The sequence below is a fragment of the Lissotriton vulgaris genome, chromosome 11 (assembly GCF_964263255.1).
Source record: "Lissotriton vulgaris chromosome 11, aLisVul1.2, whole genome shotgun sequence".
Lineage (NCBI taxonomy): Eukaryota > Metazoa > Chordata > Amphibia > Caudata > Salamandridae > Lissotriton > Lissotriton vulgaris.
In genome coordinates, this window is record NC_141699.1 from 846,044,325 (window position 1) to 846,066,178 (window position 21,854).

General features: G+C 41.8%; 1 protein-coding gene across 1 annotated transcript in view; it reads left to right on the top strand.

The window, feature by feature from the left end:
- Nucleotides 1-21,854, top strand: part of PPP1R7 (protein phosphatase 1 regulatory subunit 7) — a 1,034,080-nt gene that overhangs the window by 286,924 nt on the left and 725,302 nt on the right. Inside the window, exon 4 of the mRNA XM_086943981.1 lies at nt 10,333-10,398. Within this exon, the coding sequence (XP_086800107.1) occupies nt 10,333-10,398 (66 nt within the window). The remainder of the gene's footprint in view (nt 1-10,332; nt 10,399-21,854) is intronic.

Consider the following 21,854-nt stretch of genomic DNA (forward strand, 5'->3'; position numbering starts at 1 on the left):
GATTGTGCCTGAGAATATTTTTCAGAAAATTACTGAGAAGAAATCCGGGATATGTCTCATGCCAACTCTTGCAGAATGTGCCATCTTCAACAACAAAATGTTGAATTTAGAAAAGCAAGACATTGTGAAACTGGAAGCTATCGACAAATTAGAGCATATGGGATCAACAATTATTTTGTCAGATAATTTGAAATCAAAATTGGATTCATTAGAGAAGACTATATCTAAGACAGCGGGTTTTGAAAAGACTCTGAATGTGTGTTTAAATTGCCGAATCATTTTGAGACGGAATTTACATGTAGAAAGAGGTCTGGTAAATGGATCAATGGGTAATGTTGTTGATTTTGAGAAATACAGAAATAGAGATGGAATAGAATTTTTAAGAATTAAATTTGATGGCATTGAGGAAGTACAGCAAATTGGTCGTTGTTCTGCTAGGTTTTTGCTTGTTAAAGATTTATATGTTCGCCGTAAACAGTTTCCTGTTTGCTTGGCATATGCGGTGACAATCCATAAATCGCAAGGTTTAAGTGTAGACTGTGCATTGGTGAATATTGGCAGTTCTGTGTTCAAGGAGGGTATTACTTTGAAGGGGGGGCGTATTGACGCCCCTGTCCAGACGCACAGCGTGAGTTTATACATGACACGAAAATGCCAAATTTAATCCGTTTCATCAAAATACTTTATTGTTCCAAATTGTTCCATAAATTCCAATTGTGTTGATCCGTTACATGTAAGACCATTACGATTACTTTATTTCCTTTAACTGCTGTAGGTATGCATGAAGCCTTGTCCTAAAGCACGGACTGTAACGTAAGAGTTCCTCTAGAGTTAACCATTTATACCCAATGCATTTCGAGCCATCCTGGCTCTTCGTCAGGGGTTTATCTGTAAGTTATAAAACATCTCAGTTAGACTATACATTCTTAGAATATATCGAATCAGTTATAATCCGAACAGGAAATGAAGTATAAACCCATTGCAATTGATGTAAACATACAAAATCCCCACTGTCAACGTTATGCCCACTGAGTTCAACATATCGCTAAACAAATGTTGGTTTTGGACTGTTTTCTACTACCTCAGGAAACTTAAATCAACTAGATATACCCATCTATCTTATGAAACAAACTCGTACCTTACAGAGAAACAGTCTGGTTCTTGCTTGCCATCCTTCACATCCCCCATACTGGGTTCGTTTTAGCCGTGTTTCATTAACATCACCTGTGTGGATGTCCCCCCCTTCAAGGAGGGTATGGCATATGTGGCATTGTCACGAGTTAGAACTTTATCGGGATTGTACTTGATTGACTGTGATGTCACAAACATTTGTGCAGATCTAGATTGTGTTAAGGAATACAATAGGTTAAGAAGAGAGTATGCGCCACATTTGCCTCAATATCCTTTGTTTGAGAAACGTGTGGTATGCCGGAAACGTAGAAATAGCATTAATAGTAGGGAGGTTGTTGCAAAAAGACCAAAAGTCAATGAACCGAAAATTGTTAGCAGAAAGAAAGTGGATTCTGTTGAAGATGTTGTTGGTTTTCAATTTGAAAACAGTTCTGGTGTCAACTGCTATGCAAATGTAGTGGTTAATGTTCTCTTTTCACTAGAGAGTTTAAAAGAACAGATTCTGTTGAATTCAGAACAAATTTTATGCTGTTTGTTGAATTCTGTTTTCGAGAAATGTAGCAGTGATCGAACAAAAGTAGAAAGTGTGTCTGAAGTTCGTTATCTTTTAGATGAATGTTCAGGTCAAACAGACTTCTCTGAAAATAATCAGCAAGATTGTCAGGAGTTTTTAATGTATATGCTTGATATATTGCAAATTGAGGGTGTAGATGTAGATCAACTGTTTGGGCTTTCTTATCAATGGCAGCATGACTGCGAGAACTGTATGGTATCAAGTACTACTAGTGTAGACTCAGAAAGATTTATATATTTAACTTTGCCAGACAGTAAATCAGTGTCCTTTAATAAGCTAGTAAATGCAGCGGATCACAACATGGAGTGTAGCCAATGTAAATGTGATATGATGTCAACATTATTTATACGTAGATATGGCCAGTATGTCATTTTAATGATTCAACGATGTAGGCCTGATGGATCAAAATTGTCAACTTTAATAAAAAATTTTGTGGCTTCTCAGCTGTCAATATCAGGGAGGACTTTTGTTACTGTAGCAATTATCTATCACGATGGTCCATCAACAACATCAGGACATTATACAGCTTACTTAAAGTCTGGAAACGGCTGGTCATTCTGTAATGATTCTGTTGTAACTTTCAAAAAAAAATTGCCGTTTGACCTTAAAAATTCTTACCTGGTGTTTTTAAAACCAAAATTTTAAGTAGAGGGAATGTAAGTCTGCAATGCTGTCTCGATTAAAAATCCAACTATATAAACCTGATGCAAGTAAGTCTGCTTCATAGTAAGCAGTATCAGTGTCATAGGAAAAGGAGAACATGAGTGACAAAGAAGACTAAGATATTAGTAGTCCAGGATTGTGAAAATAATCTCAAATATTTTATTTTTGAAAGTTGCGAAAATAGAAAATGTCGGGATTTGATTGGAAGAATTACAAGACTTGCGAATCACGGCAACATGATTTGGCTTAGTGGAAACATGTGATATAATGAGAGAAGTTTTTTTTCTATGTAACATATTTCACGTATCGATGGAGGTTTTCTTTCAGAAAGTGGCGGGCTGAAAATATTTAAAGCACAACAGAGTGGATGCTGTTTATAGGAGATCGTTTGACGTCATTGAAAGTAAGTTAATTTTAAGAAGTTTTGAAATCAGATTTCTTAGGTTGTATGGGTTTTTTAAACACAGTCATTTTGATTGTGTTTTTTTTTCCCCGCTGTTACATGATGAATACCTTCAAGTCACTGATTTAAGTGAAATTTGATACATTCTGAGAACAGCAAAAATAAACCATTTAACATGTATAATTAATGTTATGCTTTTTGTCCTTATGATATACATTTAGAAATGTGTGGTACATATGGGTAAGCTGAGTTCTGTAAATATCAATTTTAATGCTTAGAGTGCTGTACTTCTGGGTAGTGTTTTTTTTTTTATAAAAAAAAGAGGCCTCACCTCAAAGAAAGCTCTTGAAAGCACACATCTTATTTGCATCATAAAACAATCATTTACAATGTTAGACACAATTTTATTATGGCTTTACATCTTTTTTGCGCTGCTATTGCATCACTATTGTGAGACATTAGCAGTGCAAGAAAAACATCATGTTCCAAAATAGGCCTCAGTTCAGCAACATCAAGATACAGTTTCTTTCGAATATATATCTTTAGGATTGTGTAGGGGACGTAGAGAAGCAGAGACTTCTGTAAATGTCAAAGTTGTTGAAAAACTGTTTGTTTTTGAACCTTTTCCCTTGTCTTTTCTAATTTTTAAATACATGTTTTAATATTTTTTGAAATGTTTGTTCTTTGTTTTACAGATTGAAAGTATGAAAAAATATTTAAAAAAGGTAACAAGAATTATAAGGTAAATGTTTTCCACTCTTTTTACCCGCAATGCACTGCTGATGATGTCATTGACACTATCTCTCATTTACTCTCTCTAGCTGTCTTTCTTTTTACATTATTCTCTGATTACTTCCCTTATACTAACTCTTCTTTTTTTTAAAAAAATATTTTTTTAGTTCGCTTAAATTTCGCGAACCGGTCAGCGAACTTGAAGCGAACCAAAAGAAATAGAGCTTGCCAGAGTGATAAACATTCTAGCAATTTTGTTTGAAAGGGGAGGTAGTTCTGAAAAGAACTGTTTTTTTTTGTTTTTGTTGTTTTATATATTTTTTTTATTTTTTGAACATTTTTTGATTTTTTTGTATTTTTAGAACTGTTTTATGTTTTTTTTGTTTTTTTTATGGAGGGAAGACAACAAAAAACAGGCTTTCAAAACGGCTCAACTGGAGCAAAAAAAAGAAAATTACTTTTTGGGTGCATTAGGGCATTTATGATTTTCATATGCAATGTTCATGAGGTTGACACTCATGTTGCCATATGACAGCATATCACCACAGTAAACACAAGATAACTTTATGTGCTGGAAGTTAGGTTGGATGTTTGGCACAGTCTCTTGTGCCTCTCTTCCCGTCAAAGACAATGTAGATGTAGATCTTGCCACAGGAGTTGCCGTCGGATTGTCTACAAGATCCCTTAACTCAGCCCGGCTGTAGTTCAAGGGATGCCACCTGCTCATGTGACGATGCATTGTATAGTTCCCCATACTGTACTTCTTTTCTGTGCCTCTCGACAATCTGTAGTCACAGATGAGGCAGGTGGCATATTTTGCATTCACTTTCTTTGTTCCAGGAGGGATGGTGAAAAACTGCCAGATGAAACTGGATTTTCGTTTAGAAACCCGGGGCAACTCATCAACAAATTGTTGTTCCTCTCTCTCCTCTTCTTCTTCTTCCTCATCTTCCTCCTCTCTGTTAGTCATAATTTGACTAGGTGGTCCTCTCTTCTTATGAGGAGGTGGAGGTGGTGGTGGGGGTGCACCAGCTGCAGCAAGAATGGAAGCCATTGTGGATCTTCAGATAAATGGTCTTTCTCTCACCAAGATGAAAGTCAGAGTGAGGAAATAAGGAGGGGTTTACATGATTTGGGGAAAACAAAAGTTCTGAGCCAATGAAAAGTGTTATTTTTAGGTCACATGACCTAGTCATACATCATTTGGAAACCAAAAGTGAAATGAACCAATGAGAAGTTTGATAAACAAGTCACATGACCTGTTCCGCTTACGTTACGCGGCGCGCGCTGCGTCCCAGATCGCTTCTGGTTCGCGGTCCGGAGCACTTCCGGGAGCGCTAACGCGACGCGTCATTAGACGCATTACGCGATAACGTGATATGTCGCGCTTCCGCGACGCGTCACTGTTCCGCTAACGTAACGTTGACCGGTTCGCGGACTAGATCGCGGCATCAAGATGAGCTAACGGAAAGCTTCCCGGTTCGCGAACTAGAAGCGAAGAAAAAAATATTTAAAAAAAATCATCAATAAATATCTATATATATTTTGGGATTTAAAGAATAATACATTTTACAGCTACAGATGTTAGCTTTTAAAAAACCAATGAAATTCAATGAAAAAACCATAGGTTATAGACCATATATAGTTAGGAATTCGCATTTACAAAACCTTATTTTATTTGCACAAAACCATTGAAATTCCATATATAGTTAGTTGCACTAACTATATATCGCGCACCCGCAATCCACTGCTGATGATGTCACATATTACATCATTCATGACATGGTCAGTGACATCACTGATGACATCACTGATGACATCTCAAATGACATGACTGATGACATCACTGATGACAACATCCAGTGACTGTATGTTTCTGTAAAGTTAAAATATCTTTTACATATTGAAGAATGAGTGGATGTATAAGTGTCTGGATGAAGGATTTAGTAGGTGCATGACTGACTGTATGAGTGAGTGATTAAATGTGTCTCACTGAGTGCATGGGTTAGTGACTAAACTGTGTTAATTTGTGCATCATTATGTCTGTTGTTCTGTAAACTGTTGCATGTGTTGATAAGTAGCTATATGAGTAACTATATGGGTTATTGATTGGTTGCCCAAGTATTTGTATGGGAGACTGTGTGTGTTTGTGGGTGGCTGGGAGGTGTATGACTCTGTGCATAGATGTGTGAGCAGTTGATTCACTAGATGTATGGTTTCAAAAGTGCATGTGGAAACAGCTGTATGGGCGGTTGACTGTGTGCATGAGTGTATTGGTGAGTGAATGGATATCTCAGTGCTACATGTCAAAGTAAGTACATATGTAAAGCACAGTACATGTGAGAGTTGACATATATAAATAACTGTGCATAAGAGCCAGTGAATTTGTGCGTGGCTGCATGGATCATTGAAAACTTGTATCAGTGATTGTATAGGAGAGTAAATATGTGTTAGAATATGTTTCAATAAGTAAGGTGTGTATAACTGTATAGTTGAGGAAATGGAGGTGTGATTGATTCTTTGCATGACTGACTAGGTGTATGAGTAACTCCATGGATGAATGACAATCTGTGAGTGTCTGTTTACACTGAGTGTATCTAAGGTTATATCAGAGTCTGTAGAGGTTCATCGTATTAACACATGAATGATGTCATCAGTGATGTTGTCAGTGATGTCATCAGTGATGTCATCAGTGATGTCACTGACCATGTCATGAATGATGTAATATGTGACATCATCAGCAGTGGATTGCGGGTGCGCGATATATAGTTAGTGCAACTAACTATATATGGAATTTCAATGGTTTTGTGCAAATAAAATAAGGTTTTGTAAATGCGAATTCCTAACTATATATGGTCTATAACCTATGGTTTTTTCATTGAATATATATATATATATATATATATATATATATATATATATATATATATATATATATATAATGTATCTAGCATTCTCCGTATTCAAAAGAGAAAGTCAGCATTCACGGGAGACGGATCAAACAAACGCGTTTAGGCGTCCAGCCTTCCTCGGTGTTTGTCGACACCCCGGGAAGCAGCCATGATTTTAAATGGTTTACATGTTTCACAAAACTGAAGAGGGACAAAACCATTGACTGTGCCTGATGGGCCATATTGGAATGTGCAATTATAACATTCATTTATATTGCTCACTAATTGTATAGATACCAATTCATCGGAAGAAACCCTCGTAATCCTGTTATAATATCATTGCCATCCTGTTATTATTCAAAATGCCTACAATACACAGCACATTTGTTAAAATGACATATGTTGACATATGTTGCTCTCGTGGTTCGCCGCGTATCGGTCTTAACCAGTGGTGTTCGTGATGTGCCCCGACAGAATGCATTCCTGTTTCCCAGCACATCGCGAGTAGTCTTTAAGAGCACATGACCTTTCTTCCGATATACGGCAAAATTACATTGTATCCTCCGCATTGATTAATCTTGCCGTGGATCGGCTTGAGTCCCTCTCAACCTGACAGTGAACACATGTTGTTTCATGCTGGCATGTCAAATTCATATATATACACACCTTATGTTAACATTTTTAGTTTTTATGTTCCAAATTCAAAGGTGACATTTTAAGAAAGAGGTTCAAAAGTTCAAAAAAGGTTTTAAAAAAGTTCAAGGAAGTTCAAAGAAGGTTCAACAGATTCAGAAAAGGAAGAGGGGAGGAGGAGGAGGGGGTAAGAAGAGATTAGACAATTAGACAAATCATGTTACATAATCCAACTCAACCCTGCCACTCAAAATATACATTTTAGTCAACTTCTCATTCCATCTCTGCTATACACTTCACTCACGTTTTCATTTTATCAGTGCAGTCCTACTTCTCTTGACTGTTCTTAATCATGATCTATCAGATTCCTAAGTGTGATGCCAGTTCCTCTCTGTTTAAACCTCTCGGGGACTTTGTTTGACAGTCTATTATGTACTGCAATTCTATCCTCCTCAAGCTGTTTCAGCCTGTCACCCCCTCTCACATGCTCTGGCACATGGTCTAGTCCGTAAAACTGCAACAAGTTTTTATCACTTCGATGCTTCTCAGCACAGTGACTCGCCACTGGGTAAGATACATCTTTTTTCACTATCGCCCTTTGATGTTCTAATATTATCACTTTCAAAGGGTGTATCGTGCTGCCTATATAACATAAGCCGCATGGGCATGTCACTGTAATCACAGCCTACTACAGGTAGTTGCATAAGCATAATGTACAAATGAACACTTGAGCTTACTTAAAGTGAATGATTACAGTTGCATTAAGGACTTCAAGTCCCAGTATTCGTCAGTGACGTCGCACTTAGCCACACGCCCACTGAGGGGCTTGAAATGAAATAAAATGAGCCGGAAATCACAGTAATGCGATCTTCAAACGTCATTTGTGCAGCCCAGAAGAAGAGGTTTCTGACCTTGAAACGCGTCGGCACATCAAAGGGTGAAGCGGAAAGGCAGGTTGCAGTACAGAGCCGGAGGGCACAGCACTGGGAGTGCTTTCTCAATGCTACAGGCAATTTTGTTGAATATATATATATATATATATATATATATATATATATATATATATATATATATCAGAAATTACACCCATTTGAGCAACGAAAAACTCTAAGAAGATTTTAAAACTGCTGTAATGTACCAGAAAATGGAAGGTCACTACCCTAGTAAAAAGCAGTAACTGACAGCCAATCCTCATAAAATACAGTTTAGAGAGTAGGTGTGGTTTATGTTCTGCATGAAACAAGTTAACTTCCCGTCTCAGTTTGAAATGTAACTTAAGAAAAGCATGTCTCATTAACTGTAAACTGACTGAAATCACTGGCCTAGTGTGCATAAGCACATGCTGCAGAGATCAGATCAACTTCAGAATGCAGAGCCTGTAGACTGAGTGTGCATGAATGACAAGTGTTATTACAAGTGACACAGAAGTTCGTGATGTCGAGGAAGAACAAAAAGTCGCCTTCCTGACTTTCCCTTCAAACAGCCTGCTTTGCGAGCAATGGACACCAAGCATTTTTGGCATTAAGAAATCTTAGACACGAAAACTCAAACATCAGAGAAACACGTGCTTCATTTATTTGATAGCGGAAAACCATTCCTGACTTCAGTATTTTTTGTGTCTAGTGGGTATGGTCACTCAGTTTGTTATGGTTAAAGGAAATCCAACAGTGGGGCAGTGACAGTTTGACCGCCGTTTATCACATAGATAACAATGTAATTTAAGTAGGCACTCCGAAACGAGCATTGTCTAACACCAAATTGTTTACCCAGTCAGCGAAAAACGGGTTCTACGGGCCAAGAAAAACTGAATAAAGTAATTTTAGGACTTTCCTGATGACAGACAATACAGTCAGTTCAGCTGAGCCCAGCTCGCAGTTCTACGTAATTTGCAGTCTCAGGCTGCGCTACAACGTTATTAGAATATTAATTTTCTAAAACAATCAACACCATAACAGGATTACATATACCTTAGACCTCTGTCCTTTCAGAAGCTCAAGCTCTACAAAGGCATGAAGACTCATGGATACGCGAGGACGCGTGTATGCTCAGCAAAATACAAGAATCAGGTGGCATAATGGGCAGCAGAAAGAGTTTGATATCAGCGACGCTGTTAGCACAAGCACCACTGAAAATATCCGGTGTTCCCGCCCAAAAGACATGAAGTTAATCCTGTCCTACATACCTCCGTGAAAACAGGGTCCAGTGAGACCAGACCTCCATCTTGAATACAAGAAGGCATAGTCCTGGCAGCTGCTGCAACCGGATTACAAGCTCCTGTCCTCTCCGACTCCCTTGGCTGGGCTCCGGTATTAATGAATTGGGGGTGAACAAAACTGCGCCAGCATGCGCCTGCACGGGCCGGGCTGGTGCAAGCTGTCTGCAGCAGGCAGCGCAACACTGCAAGCGCCATAACTAAATAGATTTGCGGGGATGCCCGCAAACCACTAGCCAGCTGCCGCTTGTCGCTTTACTCCACAACTTCCCAGACCCGTTCTGGCAGCAGGATGTTACGCCCCCTGCGGCGCCGAACTGAAGCACACAACTTGATTGGGACGTACGCTCCGCGGGGATTCATGAGCCATACATTGTAACAGTGTGAATGTGAACTTTAACCCTGCTAGCAGCCTCAACTGCAAGCCTGCGAGAGCCAGAGCAGCGGGGCACGGCGCGCTACCACACAGTTTTAACAGCCAGGCAGCACTTCAGTACAGCTGAGAGACACTCTGCATTATGCATGGCATTGCATTTCAGTGCGGTAATGCGGAGTACCACACTGAAATGCCCTAGTGTCACGCCAAATGCGTGATACTTGGCAGGACTGTATTTAAAAATGTACTTGCCAGAACAATTTTATTCTGGTACCTAAACATATATCAAGATACTTGCTGTTTTGATAAATTAGTGTGGATCTCCTTTTTGAGTGTCATTTATTGACAGTTGTGTGTATTTTCAGATGTCTTGCACTCCTCTGTGGTAAGCTTAAGCCTAAGGCTCCTCGACCACACTACCCTAGAAGAGCAACTTGGGATTGCCGTAGTAAACCTCTGTCCACTTATAAGGGAAGCCCTAGACTGTTTACAGGATATATCTCAATTTGATTTATCATATAAAGAGCCAGATTCCTACATACCCACTGTGAAATGTGTGATTAAGAGGCATCCGTATTCTAACATGTAAAGCTTGCTTCCTGTTTTTGTCTCACGTTAGCAACTGGATTGGAAGAATGCTGTGTGTGCTTGATCTTTCCCTTTCTTGTGTGCAAGATGAGCTGATGTATACTCTTTTTTTTTTTCTTTTTCTTTAAGGAAGTCGACTTGAGCCACCTACAAATTGGAAAAATTGAAGGTTTTGAGGTATTAAAGAAAGTGAAGGTGAGCTTATCTTGAAGTGTGAAGGTGAAGGGTGTGTTAAGCTTGGCAAATGGTCATTCAAACTTTTGTCTGACTTAGAATTGATCATCTTCAATATGGTATGGTTGTTTAATTTTATACTCCATTAATTCCTTAGCTATTTTGCCTTCTGAAGTGTTAGATGACCGTCCACCAGAGTGATTTACTCTTGACCTCTTGTCACCACTACACACTCCCCATAACACACAGCATACTCAAGAATGCTTGCATATTGAGGGGGGCTTTTGGTTAGTTTACCTTCTGCCGTTGCCTTGTTTATGCAGGCCCCCTTCAGGCGTTGGCTCCATGGGCTGGTAGTCTTGTTTTAGATCAGAAAACTGCATTTGCAGATGTGTATCTTTCTGCTGTTGTTTTTTTCCTTTTTTAAAAATTATAAATGATCTTTATTGAATTTTGAGATGAGGTAAACCGTAACAAAGCTGTACACTAGGATATCACTCAGGGAGTTTACATATGTTTGAGGCATGTGTGCTGTAGATCACATTCTTTGCATAAGTCTGCCATCTAGTGTTGGGTCAAGATGTTTGCACTTTGTTTTCTTCGAAGAAGTCTTTTCAAGTCTCAAGGTAGGTGACTCCTACTTTCGGTGATAAGGTGCATGGGCATCGACTCCATTGTCACATCGTTTTTTTTCGCCATCGGGTTCGGACCTCGATTCCTGCGCTCCGGTTCGACACAGTTTCTCGGGTTCCCCTCGGGGCGCAATCCAATACCCTTCCACGGTATTGTTTCTCGATCGGGTTTCCCATTCTCGCGTATTGTATCGTTCACAAATCTGCAATCAGAAAACTTGTGTATGGCCGTTGGGCCTACCCGCTTAGTGTCAGCTCCCAGTCGATGGAACGGACTCCATTTAAATTCTGTCCTGGATGTCGCACTAAGTGTCCGCACACCGGCTTGCACGAAGTGTGCAACTTGTGTCTGTCCCCAGAACACAACAAACAAACTGTGACGTGTGCCGATTTTTGATCCAAAAAAACGTTCTGTGATCGTCTGGCTCAACGTCACAAAATGTGCCAATGCAGAGGCTCTGCTCCGGATCTCTTTGGAGAAGATCCCGACGATAAAGTCTTTGAAGCGCAAGGAGCCTGAAGTACCGGGTTTTTAAGAACCCAGCGGTGCCAGGGAGAACACCTGAAAACTTCGAGTCCTTCCTGTTTCAGACCACAGAAACCCATAGTCTTCTTGGTGAAGCCAAAGATCGTATTTATTGGCTGCAACCAGTAACAGGTATCCTAGAAGTACAACAGCATGTATGTTCTCAGGAGACTGCTCAAAATTACAAAGCCAGTCTTCTTCTTTTATACAAAACAATAAGCCTCGGGCAAACATTCCTTATTTTACAGTTGACCATACACATATTTTTACTACAAAGAAAAAGCAGAGTCATGATGTCAAACACATATTTCAGTTCGTCCAGCCCATAATTGATTACCCGGCAAGACCCAGTATTTCCATCAGATATCGACAGACCCCTAATAAAATCGTGCACCTCCTCCTCGCAAAGCAAGTCATAAAACAACAGAAAGGGACAGGTGTATGTAAGATTAGGCATGGTTTGTGTGCGATGAAAGGTTTATGATATGTTGTGCCTTGACACTGATCTCGCTCGGCCACTGGGAAAGGACGTGGCCGAACAGGTTTGGCTGTAGGCAGTGGGGTTAGCTTGCCCAGGTCATGGCGGAGTCAGCAAAGGTGCACGTGTCCTTCGGACTCGTCTTGGCTTCAGTCATTGCCTTTATGTGAGGGCAATCACAAAATGGATGCCGTTCACAAAATGGAACCCGAGGGTTTGTGACGGAAATGCCGATTTCAGGGTGATCCCAACACTCGATCGTGATGAAAATGCTTGTGTATACCGCACTCGCTATTTGCGGTTCGCTGATACCAAAATTGTCATGAATCGACGATGTTTATAACACAGGTCCAAAATTCTCGGTACCACAGACCCTTCTTTTGCCCTTACATAGGCAATAACCTATACTCAATTTAATCTGACTCCAGGTCTGTGTTCATAAAGTCATTGAGATGTTGCTGTAGCATCATCCTATTTAGCTTGTTTCTTGATACATGTTTCCTTACTCATGATGTAGCACAGAGGCCACATATTGCAGGAGCGCACTGTACACACAGACAAAACAGAAAAAGGATGGCTAAGACCATCCCAATGACTATCAAAATCTTCCATCCCCAGGCGGATATCAGTCCTCAGAACCACCCCACCAATGACCAATCTCCTTTATCCGTGTGGATAGATTCAGAGATTTTATGCAGTTTGGAGATGGCCTGGTAGACTGTCGGGGCGTTCTCTGGGATGAAGATGCAACAACTTGATTGGATCACTTTACATACCCCACCTCGGTCTGCAAGTATGACGTCTAGTGCGACCCTGTTTTGAAGAGTCATAAGGCGATCCGACTGGAGCTCGGCAGTCAAATTGCTAAGGGCACCGTCTGTTTAAATGACAGTGGATTCAACCACCCTTGTCAATAGCCTTATGTTCCTGCTGTTCAACATAGGCCCCCAAAAAGGCAGAAAACCCCTTTCGAAATCTCCAAATTCTTGTCCGGCAGTGTCATCTTTACTCATGACACCTCTAACTATCCTTGTCTTATGGTAATCTGCTGCGGCCGTGTAGGTGGGAGGCAACAGGAATGAAACAAAACATGTGCCCGAGAAGTCAGGGGGCAACCATGTATAGGCTCTATCATGGCAGATGAAATAGGTGTCCCTAGCTGCCAGGAACGAAGGGGAAGTCTGAGATGCAAAAACATATGTCTCAGTGCAGACACTTCTCCCTAACTGAGCTCTGGGATTTTTACCATTACCTTGCAGACACAGGCGACCCTGATGGGGTACTATCCAAATTGGGGAGGATCTCTTTGCTCGCTGGTTCTCACTCAAAGTGACTCTATACCCTGTAATGTTCCATCTATCATAAGCCTGCAACTCATCTCTCGGAATCATTATATACGAATCAATGTTCCTGCTCATGTTCGTTACTCCCACTACCAATGCTTTGTTGCTCAGGTTACTTCTCGTGGAACGTGCGGGATATGGTTTGATGGCGTATATGAACATGGTTTGAAATGCCCACAAAGAACCATTGTAACTAAACGGTAAGACCAAGTACGGGATACCCCTATCTGTCGTGTGTGGCATGAGACCACACACCCAACAATTAGTTGTGTTAACTACTAGCTGGTGTTGGTGCAGGAGATGAACAAAGGAATTATTGAAAAATTCGGATCTCCTAGCGGACTCGTGTTCAGGCAGAGGGTGGAAAGAATGCGGGGAGGCAGTAGAAGGAGGTGTAGGTTACACAGTAGGCATAAACGTTACTTGAAAAGAGAATGTCACATAACCAATTAAGAACATCATTAAGCTCAACAGTAAAAACAAACATAATACTAAAAAACGTTTCGTTGTAGTTAATTTACATAATTTCTGTCTGAAAGTCATTGTCCGTGCAGGTCTCTCCAACTCAAGGAAATCCATCCTTTCTAATTGCTGCCCGCGGTGGTAGGTTGATTCTGCTAAAGAATGCTTCTGTCAGTCCAGGGCAACTCCCTTAGACCAACCAGAACCGTCGACCTTATGTCTCAGGCTGCACTCAGAAGACTTTAAGCAACCGCTGCCTTAGCAGCTGAACCTGGATGGCGGTTCAAAAGGAAAAAAATGAGTAGATCCTCGGTGAAGAGGTTAACCTGCAACCACTAAAAATCATAAAAAACACTCTATTTTGCTTTTATTTGTCCATGACTCTCGGTCTCAAATTATAATGGTTTCTTTCAGGAAGTTCTTGATTCTTGAACAATAGTTCAGGCTCTGTAGTGTTCAATCGAATTGACGGTGGCACAGCTTCTTGCAACACATTATCGTTTTTCAGTTCAGAAGTTGTTCCTTTTACACGAGCGTCGTTGAAAGGTAGAAAGCGTGGCACAGTCTCCGTTTCAGAGTCAGCAATCCCCTCCTGGACCCACCGGTCGTACGGCAAGGGCAATGGAACCCGCTTACAATGGGCGCCGTGCACCCAATTCTTTTTGCCGTGGACACGTACTGCAGAGCGGGTAGCCAGCAACACTTGGAAGGGTCCGGACCAGCGAGGCTGCTCGTTCTTGGTTCGCTGGAAGTTGCGCACCAGGACCCAGGTGCCAGGTTCAATTGCGTGGCCTGGATCGTCAGACGCTGGCGGTAAGGAGCTGTGGACCTGTTGGTGTAAGACACGCAATTTAGTCGTCAATTCGTACAAATAATCAAGCAGTACAGGGTATTCTACCTCGCTAAACTTGGTGGGCCTTGGCACTCCCCAAATGTTGGCCGGACGGCCGAACACTATCTCGTACGGACTAAGTCCCAGTTGCGAATGCGCAGTCATTCTTGTTGATAGGAGTGCTAAAGGCAGGGCGTCAGGCCATTTAAGACCAGAGCTTGCTTGAATCTTGGCCAATTTCAGTTTTAATGTGCCATTATAGCACTCTACTAATCCAGCTGATTGGGGGTGATTTGTAGCGTGGAACTTTTGATGGATGCCTAGCCCTTCACATACTCTCTTCATCACTCGACCCACAAATTCACTTCTGTTATCACTCCAGACCATTCTCGGCATTCCAAATCTAGGGAAGAACTCTTTGACACGGGCTTTAGCTGTGGACAAGGCAGTGTTGTCCTTTAAGGGGTATGCCTCTACCCATCTTGAAAAGGCACAAACAACAAGTACGTATTTCAAATTGTTGCACCTTTCCATGTGGATGAAATCTAGCTGCAGAACCTCGAACGGATACGTTGGAGGCGCAAAATGGCCAGCTGGAGTTGGGGTTCCCCTACCAGGATTGTTTTTCAAACACACCATGCAATTCTTGACCACACTCTGCATTCTGCCATACTGGAGCTAACAACTTACAAATCCCTTTCACACTGATATGAGCCATACCATGGGCCATTGTCACTACTGCAAGCACATACGCATCGGGTAACAACCATCGCTGATGTTCTGACAATTCGACCCAACAACCATTCGCATCCAGCCTACCTTTACTTTCTTTCCATTCATTCAACTCTTTCTCCAAAACTTCAGCTTGAATCGACTTTACGCTCTCTATCGTGTCTTCACACATTCCAACATAACCAATCCATCTTGCAGGACCTGCAACATACATTCGACTCATCACATTTCTTGCAGTTTCTTTCGCAACTTCGTTGGCAAATGCATTACCACGACCGACATAATCCGTGACCTTTTTGTGTGCACTGCACTTCACAATCGCAACTTCTAGTGGCAAGGTCAGTGACTCAAGGAGCTCATTCACCAACTGACCATGCTGGATCTTGGCACCATGCGAAGTCAGGAAACCACGTTCAAGCCACAAACGTCCAAAACTATGAGCTACACCAAACGCATACTGACTGTCAGTGTACACATTCACTCATTTGCCTTTCGCCAACACGCACGCTCTCGTAAGTGCAATCAACTCTGCGGCTTGCGCTGAGTTATGTGGGATTCGTGCAGCTTCGACAATCGTATGCAAAGTCGTGACAGCATATGCCGCAGTCGTATCACCATTCGGAAGCTTAAAGCACGAACCATCAACCCACAAAGTACCATCACATTCAGTAAGAGGAGTGTCGCTCAAGTCTACTCTCCCTTTCGTTTCTTCTTCTGTCCTAAAGAAACAGCCGTGCTGCTTTTCAGCATTCTCTGTCTCAACTGGAATCGGCAACAACGTGGCTGAGTTTAATGTGTTGCATCATTTAATATGGACATGGCTTGCTAACAAGGTTAACTCATAACCTGACAATCGAGCACTAGTTAAGTGCTATGTCTTGGTTCTATTCAATAAGGTATCCACTGCATGTGGAACCATTACAATTAGGGTATTGTCCATCACCAAACCAGCAGACTGTCGAATAGAAACAGCTGCTGCGGCTGTGGCCCTTAAACAACTCGGCAACGCCCTCGCTACCGGGTCTAACGTCGACGAGAAACACGTTCATGGACGTTGTTTGTCCCCAAAAGACTGCATCAACACTGAAAATGCACATCCTTCTTTCTCATGGACATATAGTGTAAAGGGCTTACTGTAGTCTGGGGTACCCAACACAGGAGCCGAACACAACGCATCACGCAATTCGGCAAAGCTTTTCTGACACTCTTCAGACCACGGAATGGGATTCGGTGTATCCTTACACGTTAATATTTGGAGGAAAAGAAATTAGGAACTGGTTTTAAATGAAGGACATGGACGGACAAGAGACAGCAAAAACTATGGTGAAACGAAGTGCATGGTACAAAATTAAGGATTTCATTTTATTAGATTATCATTATAGTAAAAAACATCATTACTTTATTACAAATTTTTGTTGTGTGCATGCCTCCACTATACATGTGATTACTAATCTACATATATATACATATCACTGCATATCATTGCATTTCAAATAATGATTTGATTTGAAAGCTATGTGGAAGCTTGTTTTAACACACTGTACATGAAAACATGGCTAAGTATGGATGTCATACTTAGCCATGTTTTCATGTACAGTGTGTTAAAACAAGCTTCCACATAGCTTTCAAATCAAATCATTATTTGAAATGCAATGATATGCAGTGATATGTATATATATGTAGATTAGTAATCACATGTATAGTGGAGGCATGCACACGACAAAAATTTGTAATAAAGTAATGATGTTTTTTACTATAATGATAATCTAATAAAATGAAATCCTTAATTTTGTACCATGCACTTCGTTTCACCATAGTTTTTGCTGTCTCTTGTCCGTCCATGTCCTTCATTTAAAACCAGTTCCTAATTTCTTTTCCTCCAAATAGTATACCTATCCCGAATTAGGAACTCTAGTCGGGGATACCCCTTCCTTTTTACATATATATCCTTACACGTTAATGCCACCAAAGGTTTGGCCAACAGGGAAAAATTCGGTATCCATTACCTACAATATGATGTAATGCCCAAGAAAGCACGCACTTCTCTCTGTGTCTTTGGCACACTCAATTCTGCAATTGCCTGAATTCTCTCTGGGGTCAGTTTCCTTCCCTCCTTCGATAAGAGGTGACCTAAGTAGGTCACTTCTTGTCGACAATATTGTAATTTCGATAGAGACACTTTGTGATGTAATTTAGACAAATGACGCAATAACAACAAGGTGACTTCTTTACAAATCTCCTCAGTATCTGCAGCGACTAACAAATAGTCTACGTACTTGATAAGCGTAGCGCCGTCAGGTAAAACAAGCGTGTCAAGCTGTATTTTTAAAGCTTGACTTTATATGGATGGACTTTCACAGTAGCCTTGAGGGGCGCGTTTGAAGCGGAAGCTTCGCCCTCCTAGACTGAAGCCGAAAATGTCTCTGCTCTCCTCGGCAATCGGGATGCTGAAGAAAGCATTCTTCAAGTCAATCACCGAGAACCAAGTGGCTGAAGCTGGAATCATAGTCAATAGGACAGTGATATCAGGGACACCCGGAAACTGTGGCACAACAACTTTATTCATCTCTCTAAGATCAATCACAAACCTGTAAACAGGTGGCTGGGAAGGATCAGTACGCTTCAAGACTGGCAGGACAGGACTATTACAAACATTACCTCTTGTCTCTTCAATCACATCTTTTTCGATCAGATCATAAATGATCGCGAGCAACGCCTTTTCACCTTCGCTAGAGATCTTGTATTGGGGAATGCGCGGCATTCTAACATTGGCTTTCAATGTCACAACATATGGCGGTATTTCCAAAAGACCCACATTGTATGGACCTTTAGCCCAAAGAACATCCGGGAGACAAGACAATTCTGTCTGGAGCGTGTCTTTCGATAAATACATCGGAGAAACCACTTTCTTTCCTAGTGTAAGTCGTACTCCCAAAGGAGAACAGTACAAAGTCGCATACAATCTTTTCAATAGGTCCAACCCTAACAAATTTTCGCCACAACCTGTTGTAAGAATAAGGGGTGCCTCGAGTTCACAAGGTCCAACAGAAAGAGACATAGGACTAGAAATCGGGTTCCTAACCGGGGCGCCAGAAAAACCTACTGAAACATTCATTTAGACAGACAAAGGTGCGCCAGGGAGTTTCGAGTGCATAATAGAACTCTTTGTAGCACCAGTATCCAACAAAAAAGGTTCTGACACACCTGATGTAATCACCTCAACATAGGGTCCACTCTGATCTACTGGAACTGAAACCACTCCCTCTCTTTGTCCATGGCTGTCCTAGCAATCATTATTATTCACATTCTTCTTCTTCTGCGTAGTAGTCATCAGCATGGTACTGAGCCGTCCTACCAGATGCATTATTCTGCTGATCAAAACTATTCATAGAATTCTGAGACGGAAAGGATCTCACGTTTTGCGGGAACGCACCGCGTCCCCTCCCTCTAGGAGCCTGTTGAATATTTCGACCTCTTGCACCAGGAGCACCGTTCGTGCGTTGTAACAAAACCAGACAACTATTCTTAAAGTGACCCTCTTTCTTGCAATACGCGCACTGATTGGGTCCATACTGTAAAAGTTGTTGAGGAAACTCATTTCTTTGCGAGTTCCCCGAATATTGCTGAGGCTGTTTATAATCGCGCTGACTATTGGTACGTGGTGGATAAGCTTGCTGTAAAAGAACTTTAGTCTTCAATTCCTTCGTCTTCTTATCCACTTTTTCTAACTCATCTTTGCGCCTGTTTTCATAGTACTGGGCCGTAGCTAAAATCTGTGCTGACGTGGAAACAGCCCAAGCACTCTCAGAATCCTTTAACTCATTGCACAATTCAGGAAGTAAATTATGTACAAATTTGTCGACGAACAATCTCTGGCCACCCTCCTTAGCCATATCCTGACCACTATGATCTGCAAAAGTTTCTTACAACCGCGTGAAAAAGTCAGACACAGTCTCATCTTTCTTCTGCTTACATGCAGACAACTTGTCCCAGTTAACGCGCAATTCGGGCATTAGAGTTTTCATATAAGTAATAATTCTACCAGGGAGTTCAGAAATTAAAGGCTCGGGTTTAGCACCACCAACTTGTCTGTTATCTATAGCAGCAATATTAGCCCATGTATCACCTAACTCCTGATCGTGATCCGTATGACGAATCTTTCCCCATAAAGGCTGTGGAACAACATTTCCAAACAACATGTCTATATCGGCCAAGTTCATAATGCATGAGCTTACAGTCTGAGAACTCCTTATAATACCCTGCAGGATTTTTACGGGGGTCAGGTAATGTCTGTTTGAGAGCCAAAACTTCAGATCTCTTCCAGGGAACATGTACCCATACACGCTGAAAATGCGGCGGAATGGCTGGATTGGCATTTGCGTCCCCTTCCCTCCAAACCGGTGGAACCTCTCTCATGGGATACTGTTGCGCCTTTTTCCTACCGGGTGCGTCATGCTCAGATGATGACCGGGAAGTGTCTCCCTTACTCCGATACGACAACAGTATCGCAACCGCTCTCTCAACGTCAGTGCCTACGATCATGCCCTCTGAGAACTCGAACTGCACATGCCACAATTCAGGCAGGTCGTGTTCCGGATCATTTCCCTCCAAGTCTTCACAAAGAAATACACACATTTGTTCAAAAACATATCTCTGCTTCGACGCTTCACATTGATGGAAAACTTCCATGATAGACTGTACATCATACCTCGCAGTATCGACAACCCATTTACACGCTAACCTATTCAGTAATTCTCTCTCTTGATAGTCGGGCAGTTGGCTCCGCAACTGTCTTCGTTCTGCGATAGGGGTCGCATTAGGCGACCCAAAGAAAGGCGAGAAAAGGCCACTAACAGTGTTGGCCATTCTCTGCCGAACAGAAGGAGAAGCTGACGGTAGGACAGAAACACCAGGAAAGACATGCAGAGGTAAAGCAGAGGTGGGGGCAGTAGCAGAGGGAGTATTAGGATACATAGTCGGAGCAGTAGGCGAAGTCGTAGGGAACACAGATGGAGTAGGTAGCAAAAGCGGCGGCCCTTGAGGGGGCTGCGCCGGAGAAGTGGGGACCAGCTGAAGAGGAGCTGGTGTTTGCGGTAGAACCTGTGGCCCAGCAATCGGGTGTTGCACAACCAAAGGTTGCTGAGGTGCTGTAGCACTCTGCGCCTAAGGAGGCGGTAAACTTAGTAAATGAGACATTAAAGGATCTGAATCAACTTTTCCTTTTGATTCTTGTTCTTTACGCGGCAAAACTGGGTAGCATTTATCTACCGCTAATTTCCTAATTCTATGCATTTGTTCGCTCTCTTGTTCTTCCTCATTATCCCTAAACGCAACAGCGGCTTGTACCATTGACATACCTAGTTTATTTTTCTTTGCTAGTTTTATTTCTTTTTGTTCGGCTTCCTTGTGCCACAGGCGAAAGGAGTCCAACATTGCCGGCCGGGCTTTCTTCTTAAAAAGTTTAACCTCGAGATTATCTAAAATCTCTGTGTCAAAACTATCATATTGGGGCCATTTTAAAACACCATCTTTTCTGGTGTATCGGATCCAGACTTCATTATATGTGATCGGGCCTACGCCATGTTTCACATATACTTCATATGTTGGAGTTCCAATCGGAGGAACCGTACACGAGTCCTCCAATCGGGAATCCTTATTACAACTAAGACAAAACAAATTTCCAAGTCTGCTAAGACCAGGCATCTTCGCTCTCTAGTCTAGCTTCAAACTTCAAATGATTATCGAATTCGATAGTCTCGTGAAAACACGAATCCTTCGGTTTTGGCGCTTGCAAGTTCCAAAGAAAAACCCAAAGAATACCGAACTAAGAACCAAACTAAGGACTGGGAGACGCTCCACTTATACTTAACTGAGGTATCGATGACGTCACCAGAAGACTCGTCTATCGTTTCGCTCTACCAAGGATCAAGGGTCCAAAACAGGGCGATAGTCAGGGCAGCAGTCCTTCGTAGCTGTCGGGACGCGGGGAACCTCGCAGCAAAGACTTTCGGACCACGTCGACATACAGGGGTCGATGAAGTGGATGGCCTTCCTCCAGAATTTTCACACAAAGCTCCTCACGAACCTCTGGCTTGGACCGGTACCACTGATACCGCCCCACGTTGGGCGCCAATTGAAGTACCGGGTTTTTAAGAACCCAGCGGTGCCAGGGAGAACACCTGAAAACTTCGAGTCCTTCCTGTTTCAGACCACAGAAACCCATAGTCTTCTTGGTGAAGCCAAAGATCGTATTTATTGGCTGCAACCAGTAACAGGTATCCTAGAAGTACAGCAGCATGTATGTTCTCAGGAGACTGCTCAAAATTACAAAGCCAGTCTTCTTCTTTTATACAAAACAATAAGCCTCGGGCAAACATTCCTTATTTTACAGTTGACCATACACATATTTTTACTACAACGAAAAAGCAGAGTCATGATGTCAAACCCATATTTCAGTTCGTCCAGCCCATAA